General features: G+C 40.5%; 1 protein-coding gene across 1 annotated transcript; it reads left to right on the top strand.

Moving 5' to 3' along the window:
• Positions 1-391: 391 nt before the first annotated feature.
• Positions 392-12,515, top strand: CCNE1 (cyclin E1). The gene is made up of 11 exons (XM_032195837.1): positions 392-463; positions 570-660; positions 914-982; positions 6,381-6,523; positions 6,602-6,737; positions 7,929-8,075; positions 9,163-9,258; positions 9,614-9,748; positions 9,834-9,945; positions 10,035-10,192; positions 11,017-12,515. The coding sequence occupies exons 1-11, from the start codon at positions 450-452 to the stop codon at positions 11,137-11,139; spliced, it is 1,224 nt and encodes a 407-aa protein (XP_032051728.1). The 5' UTR covers positions 392-449; the 3' UTR covers positions 11,140-12,515.
• The last annotated feature ends 2,040 nt before the right edge of the window (positions 12,516-14,555 follow it).

Here is a 14,555-nt window from a genome sequence, read left to right as displayed (position 1 = left end):
GCGGGGCCTGGGCGCGGGGCCACGTGTGCGGGCGGGCGGGGAGGCGGCCCCGCAGCCGCGCGTTTAAATGTCCCGCTCGGCGCCGGCCGCGCTGTGCGCAGGGACGGGAGCGGCCGCGCTGTGAGGCAGGAGGCGCCCAGCGGAGCCCGCCCGCGCCGCGCTCCTCCCGCCCTGCCCCGGTGCCCCGCCGCCGGGCGGCCACCGCTGAGCTTCCGGGCGGCCGCCGCGGGTGGGTGGGTGAGGGACGGGGGCAGGGAAGGAGCAGCCGGGGCCGCCCCCCCGGGGTGCCCGGCCGCAGCCTCCCGCCCCGCCGCCGGGCCTTGGCGCGGCCCTTTGTGGGGGCTGGGGCCCGGCTGGCGGAGGCCTGCGCGGCGGCTCCCTGCCGGCCCCTGCCCTCGCGGCTCCCGGCCGCCCCCTCGCAGGGCTGCTGCTCGCCCCGGCGAGGCACCATGCGGCGGGAGAGGTGAGTCCGCGCGGGGCTGGGGCCGCCTAGGCCGAAGTCTCCATTAGGCGAGACCGGGGGGAGGCTCCCCGCCGCCGGGCTCCTCCAGCTTCTTGTTTCTTGGCAGCGACTTCGCGGAGGAGAAGGCCCCGGCCAAGGGGGAAGGGGGTACCGAGGGTGCCATGCGAGCCCGCAAGAGGAAAGCTGATGTGGCCACGGTGAGTGCAGGCCGGGGCAGGAAGCGTGGCTCGCCCTGGCCCTCGCAGGCCAGCTCCTGCCCCGCTGCGTGCCTTGGCCCGTGGGCTCCTGCGCCCTTTTGTTGGGTGGCTGGCCACCATGTGGTGGTCGGGGTGCTCCAGTAGTGGTCTGTCATGGGGCTGTGGTCCTGAAGGATCTGGGTGTGTGTTGCAGCAGTGAGTGCTGGTTCATCCCATGGTTTCTGCTCCTAATGCTGTACGTTTCTTTTTGTAGTTCTTACAGGATCCTGATGAAGAAATTGCCCAAATGGAAATGAATAGAAAAAAGCAATATGAAAACCAGGTAACTGATTTGGCCTCAGTTCATGTTCCTGCATTCTCAGTTAACTCTAGTGTTATTTTGCAGTACGTTAATACCATGGACACAATGCCACAGGCATGCAGCTACCACGTGCTGTATTGCAGTGGCCAAGAGGGCTACCAACCCTGGCTGATGAAGAACACAAAACACTTCAGTTCATGCAGCATACTTTGGAGTCTTTGCAAGAGACAAGGCCTGTATTGGCCTAAACCCTTATGTTAACATTCCCAACTGTCCTGGGAGTGCAAGGGTGTACCTTACGAAAGCCTTCATATGCATTTAGTTCCACATGATGGGATTCCACATTCTCTTATTTAGAGACCTGCAAGTATAGGGTGCTTTTCTTATGTACTGTGTCTTGCAGGCTGAAGCATGAGGCATTTTAGCACACAAACTGAGTCATGTTTTAGACTGATCTTTTTGCAACCATGTCTATGCTTACAAATCACCTGGGAGAGAGGAAAGATCACTTGTTCCTTTCACAGCCACCTCTGTTCCCTTTGGCAAGTGTCTTTATCAGGTTGACAGAGTACTAGAAGTTCCTGATTAGAACCTTGAGGCTTATGCTGTAAGATGCTACTGTGGTGGTGAAATAGGCTTAATTTTTCTGTGGATAACTTCTGGGAAGTCACTTAAGCTGTGGCTAAAGGACTTAAATCAGGCCATTCAGTGGAGGCTAGTCGTGACCAGGGCCAGTTTTCCTGAATAGGACACAGAATGTTCTGAGTTACAAAGTCAAAATGTATTCCACCAGCATCCTCTAACTCCCTTAAGTGCCCTTATATTCTTCAAATCTGACATGCTCTGGATATTGGTATTTTTATTGGATGCTATGTTGGTATACGGTGTTGAAAGCATGATGCGTTCGTATATTGAGATGCTTGCTCTAAATAAAAGAGCAAGATTAGCCTACTTTCTGAAGTAGTTTTATTCCATTTTTTTTCTTCCTCTGCATACATACGCATGCTTGCTCACTCTGTTGCTAGGACTTCAGCCAGTTAACACACATGCAGAGTGATACTTAAGCTGCAAAAGTCATGATCAGGGGGTACAGACCATACTCATTTGGTACACAAGGCTATGCATAATGTGGCACATCTAACCAGCAGTGGCAGCTGGAAGTTCTAAGACTGAAGTGCTACCATAACAGATGGGCATCATTGTTTGGAATGGCCTCTGCTTGTTGCAACTGCGTATACTAGTTATCAGTCAACATATTAAGCAGGGCTCAAATGGTGAGCATTTAATGAGGGGATCTCTCCTTCCCTTCTGTCTTTCTTTTGTGCAGTATATTAAACTAATCTCTCACTTCTGACAAGGAAGAGCTGCCTGTCCTTCACCACAGTTCTTTACCAAAAGATTCATTCTGTTTGGACTGAGTAAAGGCTTCTCATATGTGTTTATTGCATAATAATAAGGTATTGTTAAAAAAAAAAAAAAAAAAAAAACTTATTGTGGACCCAATCCAGGAAAACGGTGGAAAGAAGCTTGGAGTATATTTTGCATATATCAATCTTCAACTTCTAAAGTAGATAGATTTCCAATGTTGTGGGTTTTTTTTTGGTTTGTTTGTTTTTGTGTGCTGCTATTAAATGTTATTTTCAGGAATAACTGGTATATTAAAATGTAGGTAATTTAAGTAATTGATGTCCAAAATATTTTCTCAGGAATTTCTCAAGTTATGCATAGGATACTGGTAGGAATTTGGCTCTTTGGTTCTGTAAAACATAGATAAAAATGGATACCTGTGTATCAGTCCCTACATAGAGAAGGTTTTTTGTTGTGACAAAGTAGCCAGATTGTTACAGATCTGTTTAAAAAAGCTAACATTTGGCTGCACAGCAGCAGCTCTTCAGTCTATGGTGTGACACAAGCTATTCTCTGATACAAATTGCCATGGGCCACTAATGAGAATATGTTTATGGTTCCAGCAGCAGTATAGCAGGCTTGTATGATAGCCAGTGAGGTAGTTATTCTGTTGAGGCACAACAATTCTGAAATGCAAGTAGCTATAAATCCACTGCAGCCTATACCACATGACTTTTACATTAAATAAATTGTTTACTGACACTAGGTTATACATGAGGCAAAATATCGTAGTCACATTCCACTTGATGGCATCTTCATAGTCAATTCATTAGTTTGCTTCTGTTGAACATAAGGCCTGAGTTCTTAATTAGGATGCCGTTACCCTTTATGTGATGAAAGGGTGGCTATATCATCAGGTTTGTGACAGCAGAATATTGCGTAAATTCTGTGTTTGATTTCAGAGAAGTGGCACTGCTGTAATTCTGCTAGCAATTCTCATATTAATTCTGGCTGCTTTCTGTGGACTCATGCACTTCCAAGGCTCTGTAAAACAAAATTCATCTAACTAGATTAGAGTAGTCCATGCAATTATGATTCAAAGAACATGGTCTCCCCAGTCTAGAGTGGAGAATGGAAACTTGAAGTGGTAAGAAGTCTTGAGATGGAACTAGCTAATGCTTTGAGTTAAGAGACAGAGCAAACTTTCCAGAAATAGTTTTGATCAGTTTCTCGCTAGCTACTTTTCCAGAATCCAGTCTTACTGCTGCCAAAATGTTCTATCTAACTGATTTGAAAAATATCTCCTGAAGAGATTCTATAAAAGGGAAGAGAAAACAAAACAAAAACAAAAAACACATCTCTGAACAAGCATGTTAGCAATGTTAACCATATCCAAGCTGAGAGCTTGACTTTGGCCTAATGTAGGGCAGGGTGATATTCAGACCATTTTGAAAATTAAAAGTACCAGAATCTCCTATGCTATTCAAAAAGAATGGGAACAATCTGATTATGTGAGTTATTCTTTTCTCGTCCTTTAAAAGACGTTTAGATGTAGAGCTTAGGGATATGGTTTAGTGGGGACTGCTAGCGTTAGGTCAGAGGTTGGACTCGATGATCTTGAGGTCTCTTCCAACCTAGACAATCCTGTGTGATTCTGTGATTTTTTTTTTTTTTATACTTCTGGAATCCCTTTCTAAAGGTGAAGAAAAGCCCTATGCTTCAACCTCTAATGCTTCCTGTGAGTGGAGAATGGCTTGAACTATAGCTCTTACTATTTCTGATGGGCAAAGTAAGGCTGCAGTCCAGTAGTCGATATTGATGTTCGTCTGTTAAGATGCCACTTTTTGGGGTGAGACCAACTGACCTTTCCCACTCCTATGCAATCTAGTATCTTTGTTTTCCCTTCTCAAAACATCTAAGAGGCTCTTGAACCCTGATTTGTTTCCTTATAGAAGATTGTGAGTGGTGAAATCTCTCTTAAATCAATTGCCATTGTTGTTTCCTTGTAGTATGTGTGATATCTACTTTGGTAAAGAACTCTGTGGAGCAAAACCCGTTTATTTTAGATGTTGCTGGTGTAGTAGGTAGCTTTAAATATTATAATTTATGGCTTTTCTGTTGGTTTGCTGATTAACTGATAAGACAGTGCTTCTCCAAAAGCTGTTGGCAGCTGGGCTTGTCATGCAGCTGGGAGGACAAAGTGTATCTAAAGTCTGTGAGGGAGGGCAAAAATTAACTTAAAGCAATGCTAATGTGGCACTTATTCAAATTTCAGTTCATAAGAAATCTTACATTTTTATGATAAAGATTCTATTCTGTCTTTTTTCCTTCTACGCTGCCTGAATTAAATCATGGAATTGGGTGAATATGTAGCTATGGGCTACATACTATTGGGCACTATGGAGCTATGCTGTGTTTGCGTGTAGAAATCCAAGAGAAAACTACCTATCTATCTCACAGTATAAATCAGTCATAACTATGATTGAACTATGGCTTTCATTTCTGAAGTCAGTGGTTTCTGTTTCTGAAGCTGGTGCTAGGAGGTAGCCATTTTGTTGGAAAGTGATGTCACTTGTAGCAAGGACAGCAAAAATGAGGTGTGGAAGCTTCTCTGAGGGGGGCAAAATTTCAGGTAGAATGTTTTACTTGCTGGCATCTTAAAGATTCTTTATTATTATTATTATTATTATTGGAGTATATTAGGAATATTGTTAAGGATTTCTGTCCTTTTATTGCTGCAGCAAGATGGCTGCCTTTTACACTTAAAGGGAAATGCTAAGTTTTGACTTGCTTATGCATGGTGACATGGGGCTGGCTTTGTAGTCTACAGTGAAATAAAAGAAGTAGTATTTTTCTGGGGAAATGGGAAAAGTGTATGCCCACAGCTTTAACAGTTAGCCAGGAGGAAAGTAACTCTGAATGTACATTCTGGTCCAAATCAGAGAAAAAGGCTATGATAGGTTCTAATGTTTGCAGGCCTTGGCAAAATTCTCTATGTGAAATGGTTGACTTGATGCTTTAGTTCCTTAACATGTACTTGCTTTATTCATGAAACAACTTGATCAACTGAAGTGTTTTATTTTTTTAACGTAACACTACGCAAAGAACAAGTAAAAAGAACATTCTATAAATTACAGTTTTGCTGTGTTCATCATCAAGGATGTTTCACAGGGAACCAAGAACTCCAGGCAGTCTGCCTACGTATTGCTTACCAGAAGTTCTGACCTTGCATTTGTATAATTTCAAGCAGAAATTAGATTTTTCAAGTTGCATCTGCTTATTCTTTACCTGAAGTCAAAATGTGATATGACAACACAAGACACTGACTTAAATACACTTCCACAGTATAGTTATGGTCGTTCAGAAGCAAAACAAGATAAATGTTCTTCAGATCTAGTTGCAAACTTTGCTGTGAAAATGAGCAACACCTTTCTGCTCCCCTAGAGTCCTGGGTTTCTAGGTCTGGGCTCCATGTTACAAGGGAGACTCATAACCAGATGAGTACTGGTGAGAGTCCAGTGAAGGCTCCATAAGATGATTAAGGGACTGGAACATCTCTCCTAAAGGCTGAGAGAGATGGGACCCTTCTGCCTGGAGAAAAGAAGGCTCAGGGAGGATTTTGTCAATGTATATAAATACATACAAATAAATAAATAAGGGAAGACACAATAAGATGTCTCTGGGCACCACTGAAGAGAGCCTGTCTCCAAGACAAGAGGCAATGGGGTAAAATAAAATGCAGGAGGTTCTGTCTGAACATCAGAAAATTCTCTCCTACTGTGTAGGTGACTAGAGCACTAGAACAGGTTGCACAGAGGCTGGAGTCTTTCTCCTTGGAGATATTCAAAAGCTGTCTGGATGTGTTCCTGAGCAACCTGCTGTAGATAGCCATGCTTCAATAGGAGCATTGGGCAAGATGACTTCCAAAATTCCCTTCCAGCCTCTGATTCTGTACAGTTTAAAGAATTAATCACCATTTCTGTCATAGTTTCTTTCCAAAGTCTATCATCTATTTGTAGCTAAAATTATTATTTTAAAGTCATAGTGTAAAATCTTTTCTCTCATTTAATAGCCGTCCTGGAATAGCATTAACAAAGATCCCCATATGCTGATTCCTACTCCAGATAAAGATGATGATCCAGTTGGTGTTGATTACTCTCACTTTATACATCTAAATGTTGCTCCAACTAGAGCTTCACCATTACCAGTTCTGGGGTAAGTCTGCTGTTTTGCTACTGCTTGTCTGTCTTCTTTTGTCTTAGACTTGAGACTAAACGTATTCTTCTGTCTTAGCTGGGCCAACAGAGATGATGTATGGAAAAACATGATAAACAAAGAGGATACATATGTGAGGGATAAACTTTATATGCAAAGGCACCCTCTCCTGCAACCTAAAATGCGAACAATTCTTCTAGACTGGCTAATGGAGGTGAGTTTCTCTGTGCCTGAGAGTATTTCAAATGTGCTTTTGCTGAAGTATGCTGTAACTGCTACGACTACTGTTCGTGATCTTTGCATAATCCATTATCACTAGACACTTGTCGCCATCTTAAGTTCATCAACGAATGGCACCAAATTACAATTACAAAACATATATATCCATACAGTGAATTGAGTTGATGGTGCATGTACCAACAATGTATTCCAATATTCATTTAGATTAGTCCCTAATGCTCTGCGATGTAAGCTTTTTAAGTTCATGCTGCAGAGAAAACCTGCACAGATGATTATGCAAGTTACTGTAAGAAGGAAGGGGAGTTGCATTAGAGACTAGATGCATCTCACAACATAAATCATAGAGTGGTTTGGCTTGGAAGGGACTATACAGACGATCTAGTTCCAACCTCCCTTCCATGGGCAGGGACACCTTCCACTGGACCAAAATGCCCAAAGCCCCATCCTGTCTGGCCTTGAACTTTTTCGAGGGTTGGGTCAACAACTGTTCTGGGCAACCTTTTCCAGTGCCTCACCACCCTCTGAGTAAAGAATTTCTTCCCTATATCTAATCTCAAATCTACTCTCTTTTAGCTTAAAGACATTACCCCTTGTCCTCCCCTGAGTGCATTACCCCTGTACTCCCTGAAAAATAATCCCTCTCCAGCATTCTTGTAGACCTCCTTTAGGTAGGCTGCTCTAAGTTCTCTGGGGAGCCTCTATCTGTTACTGGCTTGTAGAATGTACTACAACCCCACTGTCTGTATGGGAGTATCTTTGCTGCTTGAATGACTTGGTGACATAGTCTCTATTCTTCATTCTAAAGCAGTTGTGAGAATTTTCTCTTTTAAGGTGTTGGAGTGATGCATTTTAGTGAATATGAGGAACTGCAGGTCTGACATTATTAGAACACATGCATTTCTTAAAAGGGCTTTCACTCTAATCTGTTCGTGTTTTTTTTATTTGTTTTTTTTTTTTTGAGGAGTTACTGTACTGGCAGTTGTCTCGTGAGTCAAAGGAAACTGCTTAGCTTCTGCTCTTAGTTAACTTATTAGTTCTCAGTATCAATGAAGCAGAAACCTAATATGAATTTTATGTCTAGGTCTTGGATTTTTTTTAATGCATCTGTAGCATCTGCTTTTGACTCTAACACTGTTCTTGACCTTTTTTAATCTGATACCTCTAGGTTTGTGAAGTCTACAAGCTTCATAGAGAAACTTTTTATTTAGCACAAGATTTCTTTGATCGGTTTATGGCAACGCAACAGAATGTTGTAAAAACACTATTACAACTTATTGGGATCTCTTCTTTATTCATAGCAGCAAAGCTTGAGGTAAGTATCTCCAGCTTTTACCTTAAAAAAAAAAAAAGTGAATGGACAGACAGCAGACTTATTATGCACAAGATGCATTTTGGCAAGCTTTATGGAGCTTGATGCTATCATTTGAGTGGGAGACAAAAAATAAATCTCAAAATTTTTCCTATATTTTAGAAGTGGTTAAAGTTAAGACTAGCTAACATCACAGTATCTATGCAATTCTACTGTCAGTGGATTATCTACCAGATAATAGAGTCTAAGTTATTCCTTATTTACTGGAACAAATTGAACAATTAAAAAAATTTAAGTTATCACTCTGTCTTTTAAGAGGCATATTAATATTCAGTCTATTCTTAAGCACAAATTCTTTTGCTTCTAAACAATTAGATTTCATTAGTGAACTCTGTTTAAGGTGAACCTTGCACTTGTTGAGCAGTTAGGCCAAGCTGTCTCCTCAGGTTGAAAAGCAGCTCAGTTCCAATGGTAGGGTTTGAGGAGTTGTTTGACCTGTTCCAATCCATGCAGTATCTCTTGGACCAGCAAGATATCTCAGCTTCTGTGTTAGCAGTAACATTAATGTGGAAAATCTAATAAGGATAGTGGTTGCATTGATACAGCTACTGCCTTCAACTGTCCACTGGAACTTCTGTGATCAATTGGTATTGGTCTGCAACTTGCAAGACCTGAGGTCATTACTCTAACAGTTTTTATAAGGTTGTACACCCTGGTAGGTATACAAGTGTCTGTGACCATTAGAGCTACACAACACAAAGGATAAAAGGATGTATTTAAAACTATTAAATCTCAATGTCAATTATGATACCACCTCAGTGATGCCATAGTCAAACAATGCATGCTGTACTGATCTTTCAGAAGTGAAAGATGAAGACTAAGGGCAGAAAGGTTATAAAACATGTCTATGTATGTTAAAGGTAAAGGAGAATAATGAGTTAGGATGGGGAGGTTGATTCTTTTTTTTTTTTTTTTTTTTCCCCCATCTGTCTTGAAATGCTGAAGTGGCAGTAAGTTGTTCTGCTTTTTAACACATGGGACTAGTTACAAACTATTTCTCATATTGAATGCTTGATCTCCTATCTCTCAGGAAATTTATCCACCAAAGTTGCACCAGTTTGCCTATGTTACAGATGGAGCTTGTACAGAAGATGAAATCCTCAGTATGGAATTGATCATTATGAAGGTAATATTTCTAAGTAGGATTAGTTCTGCTTTGGGTTTTTAAAAAGGTCAACTAAAAGCAGAGAGTCTCAATTAATCCTAAGTGCTGGTAAGAGATTCAATTTCTAATTAAAAAATAGTGTCTTCTAGGTAACAAGTGATTTAAAGTATCCACCAATACATGAATATTTAACAGAAGTAATTGTTCATCAACCCTATCAATAGGAGGATGTACGGGAGAGGGTTAGATGGGCGTGTTCCAAAGATGCCTTGACCAGCAGGAATCATAGCTTTCTATCTAGAGTAAATAAAGTTGCATGGTCTAAGTTATGAGTTCTTTATTAATACTGAAGTCTTGTGTATGTCTACTGTTTCAGGCTCTTAATTGGAACTTAAATCCACTGACAGTTGTATCATGGCTAAACATTTACATGCAAGTTGCATATTTAAATGAGCTTTATGAGGTATTGTTGCGACAATATCCACAACAAATATTTGTACAAATAGCGGAGGTAAGGCTGATTTCATCCTTCAAATGCTTTTTCATCTGAAAAAAATGTTTTGCAATAGACTTATTAAACATCTGTTGTCTTGTAGCTCTTGGATCTCTGTGTGCTGGATATTGGCTGCTTGGAATATACATATGGTGTACTTGCAGCTTCTGCTTTGTACCACTTCTCTTCATCTGAGTTGATGCAGAAAGTTTCAGGTATGTAATGGTGGCATTTATGGACTGTCTAATTTATTTTCAAATATAAGCCTTAATTCAGGCAGATCAGCATGTGTCTTGTCTTCCAGGTTATGAATGGTGTGAGATAGAGGAATGCGTAAAATGGATGGTTCCATTTGCTATGGCTATACGGGAAGTAGGAAGCTCCAAACTCAAACACTTTAGAGGTATAGCTCCTGAAGACTTGCACAATATACAGACGCACATAAACAGCTTGGATTTGCTGGTACGTATGTGCACAATGAAGACAAACTGTCTTAAAATCTAAGTCTTGTTTCTTTGGTTAGAACATACAGTAAGTTCAAGTGAAGCATTATCGGATTGAGACTTGTGTGTGCAGATGGTAAAAGACATAAGGTGGTACTCTAGCTGCAAAATTACGGGGGAAGAGACCTGACTTGTACAGTGTTTAGTACAAAAAGGTGATTGTGATTTCAGCCTCATCTCAAACAACAAATAATTACCCTAGAAATGGGAAGCATATTTCTGCCCTTGGGGTACTTCAAATATTGTGTATTAGACCTTTCTCTATAGGAAAAATGGGAAATAAAACCTTATCTGATGAAAAAATGAAAATAAAGACTGATCATTTGAGACTGATCTCAGGGAACTGCTATGTGACAGTGGTGGTTGACAAGAAGTTGAGCAGTAGTGGTTCTTAGCTTGAGAAACTTGCAAAGGATCAAAATCATGTCCAACAATCGTGCCTTTTAATCTACCTAATCTAAACAATCAGGCTTTTTTAATATTTAGGTTATTTAATTGTAGTAGAAGTTAAACCTCTTACTGTTCAGTAGCTTCTAAATTTAGCTGTCTTGAAAATACTAATACTATTAATGCTGACCATCAGATTCCAAAAGATTCCAAAAGTTCAATATTAATCTCTGGGGCTCATTCACTGGCTATTGTGTATTGCAATAGTGTTTTTATCAGTTACTAGTATATATGCATTTCCAGATTGCTAATATATGAAGTTATAAAACACCAAATTATATTAATCTGTTCCATTGATATAGCAAAGTAAAGATTTTCTCCCTTCTGTGCTTTCAGGACAAAGCTCAAGCAAAACAAGCCATATTGGCTGAGCAAAATAGGACTTCACCTTTCCCCACTGGGGTCCTTACGCCACCACAAAGTAGTAAGAAACAGTCGGCTGGGCTGAAGCAGATGTGACTATACAAACTGACAGACAATTTTGCTGAAGTGCCTGTTCTGCTGGTTCTAACTTCTGCTCCATTATGGAAAGGCTGCCAGTGAAGTTCATAAGCTTTTATGGAATTTGAAAAGGAAGCCTTGCATTTTTCATGACAGAAGATTTTTCTATTTGAAATATTTTTATTGAACGTTAAAATATTTTAAAGAAATGGATCAAGTACACCAGCCACTTAAAAGCACACCGAGTGCTCCAAATGCTGCTATGGAGGGTGATGCTTGATGTGACCAACTATTCAGAAAAAGGGATTGAAATCTAGATAAGTTACTGTGTGTAGCCTGTTTGTCCTTTGGATAAGTGGCAGTTATACTGTTCCCTATTGACATATGGGCAAAATGTGCTGTGGAAGACTACATTTCAAAGCCTTTTTTTCAAATGGTTGGCTTACAACCTGATGCCTTTTTAAAAACTCTTTATTGTAAATGCTGCTATGTCTCTGTGTATCCATTTTTAATAAAAATGCTGTCTAAGACAGCTGGTTTTATGTATATTCCTACTTTTCTTTTAATTATGGTCAGCTAAGGTTTTTCAGACTGTGACCACTAGTAGTGTGGGAGTTGGGTGCAAAGAATATAGTAACTATCACATTATTTATTTACCACTACTGGCTTACCAATGAAAGCATCATTTTTGGATACTAAAGATAAAATTTTCATGTTGGGCAGTTAGATTTTCCTTATTCAGTTGCAAATGACTAGAGGGGATAATAAGTATGATGAGTATATGGGGAATCCTTTCACAACACATGCTAATGACAAATGTGTTGGGAACTTCTTGAATCGGAGTGTCTGGATTATTGTACTTAATAGCAAGAAGTGATCAGTAGGAAAGAAGCTTATGTTTAAAGAAAAAAATTACTTAAACTTTGGGATTTTGGCATATTCTCTGACAATTAGTCACTTGTGCAAATTTGAATTCTGGATGGTGTGTGCCTTTTAATCTACAGTTTCATAGCAAGTGTTGTCCTTAATCTTTGTAACATCTGAAAATTCATAGTAAGACCATTTCTGGAAAGTCATGTTTCTGAAGAAAAGGGAAATAGATGTAAAAATGGTTGCTTGTTTTTCTTATGATGTTCACTTTGAAGGACTGTTCAACAACACTGAAAACATCTGTGAGACTACTAGGGTTCACCATGTCCTGTAGATTGTGTAGATGCTAGAACATATATATTTCTGGAAGCTCCTACTCTGCTGATGGTAACTTTTCTGAATGTTAGTTTCCACCAAGGCTGCTTTAAGTTATTCTCCCTTTCCCTTCTACCTGACCCAGTATTCTGGTAAATGTTAAAGCTCTGATGTAATAAAAATGCCTACTGTAACTAATGGTAAGTGAATTACTTGGTGCTGCTGTTGTTTTTTTTTTTTCCTTGTAATGAATGGTTATAAGTCTATGCGATCAAGTGTAAATGTTAGCTCAACAAGTTTGCCAGTTCAGAGAAGTTTTCTTTTTTCAGAGTTCTACATGTCCTAGACAAAGGAATTTTATATTTACCTGCTATCAAAAGTGTTTGTAACAGTGGAGGAAGTGTCAGGACACATTTTGGTACTTGTCCTTACATTTAGAATTCAAAACCCTGGGGGAGAGGGTGGGTAGGGGGACCTCTTCCTGGGACTTCAGTACTAGTTTTTCTGTTACTTCTGTGCTTAGTTGAAGTTTTTTTTTTTAAGTCATTTTAAAACTGACTGACTCCTTATAAATGAGAATTACACTTCATTACTTTTAACTCCAATAAAATAACTGCAATAATGTCACAGTTATGAATGTTTAAGCTTTTTAGTTTAAGCTAAATAGAACTTTCTACTCAATATTCCTTGTTCTCTGGGCTGTGTGGGAAAACTATTTGTTAAATATATTTAAAGTTATTAACGTAACTGGCCTCTTCCTGAATCATATCTCCAAGTTGGTCCCACCAATATAACTTTTTTCCACTCTCCTCAAAGGTCAACCTGCTTTATTTCTGTGAAAGTGGTCTGCTCAGTGTGTGAAGATCTTGGCTTGGAGCTTTCTAGGTCAATGCAGCCGCACACCAGAGATTCTATGCTTTCCAAGAGGGCTAACCTACCATATTATCTGTTTTCTTGTCAATTTCTTACACAGCCACAAACAAAATATTCTTAAAACATTGCTCTATGTGTAGATACTTATGTCTCTGTGCTGTCTTTCTAGGGTAGCTTAAAAAAATTATGCACTAGTTGCTATAGAGTAGAAACCATTTGGGGGAAGAACAGTGGATGTTTTTTAAGGGGAATTCTTTAAAGGAAAATATATAAGGAAAATAATTGTCCCTATAAAAAAAAAAAAGGATGTTCCATCCCTATTTCTTTGCCTGAGAATCCTATTCTTATAAATTATCTCAAGTTATGAATCAAGCTGGAGATGGATTTTTGTTGGGTGGGCAGAAGCAATAGGCAGCTCTGCCTGAAGAGACAGGAGAAAAAGGGTGAGTGTGTTTACAAGTGGGCCAAAGTTTGTGCGGCAGATGAGCTGATGTAAAATAAGATGCTTCTGCAAGCTGCTTTGAACCTAGAGCACATTACCTGAAAGATGAGGGGAGGGATCCAGGGGAAGAAGGCCCTGGAGTAACACATGATGCTGCTTACTGAAGATGGTACATGCTCCTGGCCCAGGAGCCTGGGGCTTGTGGGCTCTTGGGAATAGCAGGGAAACAATTCAGCTGTGCTTTACTGTGCATTCTCTGGCTTGAAACTGTCTCCCTTTAATAGCTATAGGCTGGTGTAAAGCATGCTGGAAAAGAAATTGAATTCTGTGCTAACCCAGGTGGCATATGATTATCTTCCTCCTGAAAGGTTTGTCATAACTATGTATCAAAACCTCACCTTGTTCTGAAAGCCGGGGACATTGGAGAAACTGAGTGAAAAGGAAGTGCTGATTCTCTCTTACTGCTAGTGTAAAATTGCCCTTGGAAGTTAGTGGTAGCTGTGATTGTATTGAAGGAAACGGCACTGAATTGTTGAATGGAGGCTGTAATTGTGAGCTGGTATTAGTAAACAGGAGCAAGGGGGAATGGAAAGAATGAAAATGTGTAGGTAGTACTGTGGTTTTGTTAGATGCTGGGTTGTAGAGAATGCTGCAATTATCTAATGGTGGTTCATAGAAATAGCTCTCCTGCATGGTTTGTCTCCTACAAAATAGTAGGATCATCTGCCCAATGCTGTCAGCTTCTAGGTCTTGGGTCAGCATCTCGTCTTGGTTCTCAGCTTGAGAATTACCCAAGACCACATCAGGCTCTCCTCCAGACTTCCATGGGAATTGCACCCAGGGAGGGTACTGCAAGATTAGGTAAACATGCACTGGTAAACAGTCAGGGGAGCAACATGCAGTGTGGTGGGAGGGTTGGGCAGCGCACTGGTTG

Source organism: Aythya fuligula, chromosome 12 (genome assembly GCF_009819795.1).
Source record: "Aythya fuligula isolate bAytFul2 chromosome 12, bAytFul2.pri, whole genome shotgun sequence".
Taxonomy (NCBI): domain Eukaryota; kingdom Metazoa; phylum Chordata; class Aves; order Anseriformes; family Anatidae; genus Aythya; species Aythya fuligula.
The sequence above is the reverse complement of the archived record's forward strand: the minus strand, read 5'-3'. Positions and strand labels throughout refer to the sequence as shown.

Bases quoted from the DNA above. Each gene is read 5' to 3' on its own strand.
- CCNE1 (XM_032195837.1), top strand. The intron at 9,749-9,833 runs GTAAGGCTGATT...GTTGTCTTGTAG, and splicing joins TATTTGTACAAATAGCGGAG to CTCTTGGATCTCTGTGTGCT. The intron at 10,193-11,016 runs GTACGTATGTGC...CTGTGCTTTCAG, and splicing joins TAAACAGCTTGGATTTGCTG to GACAAAGCTCAAGCAAAACA.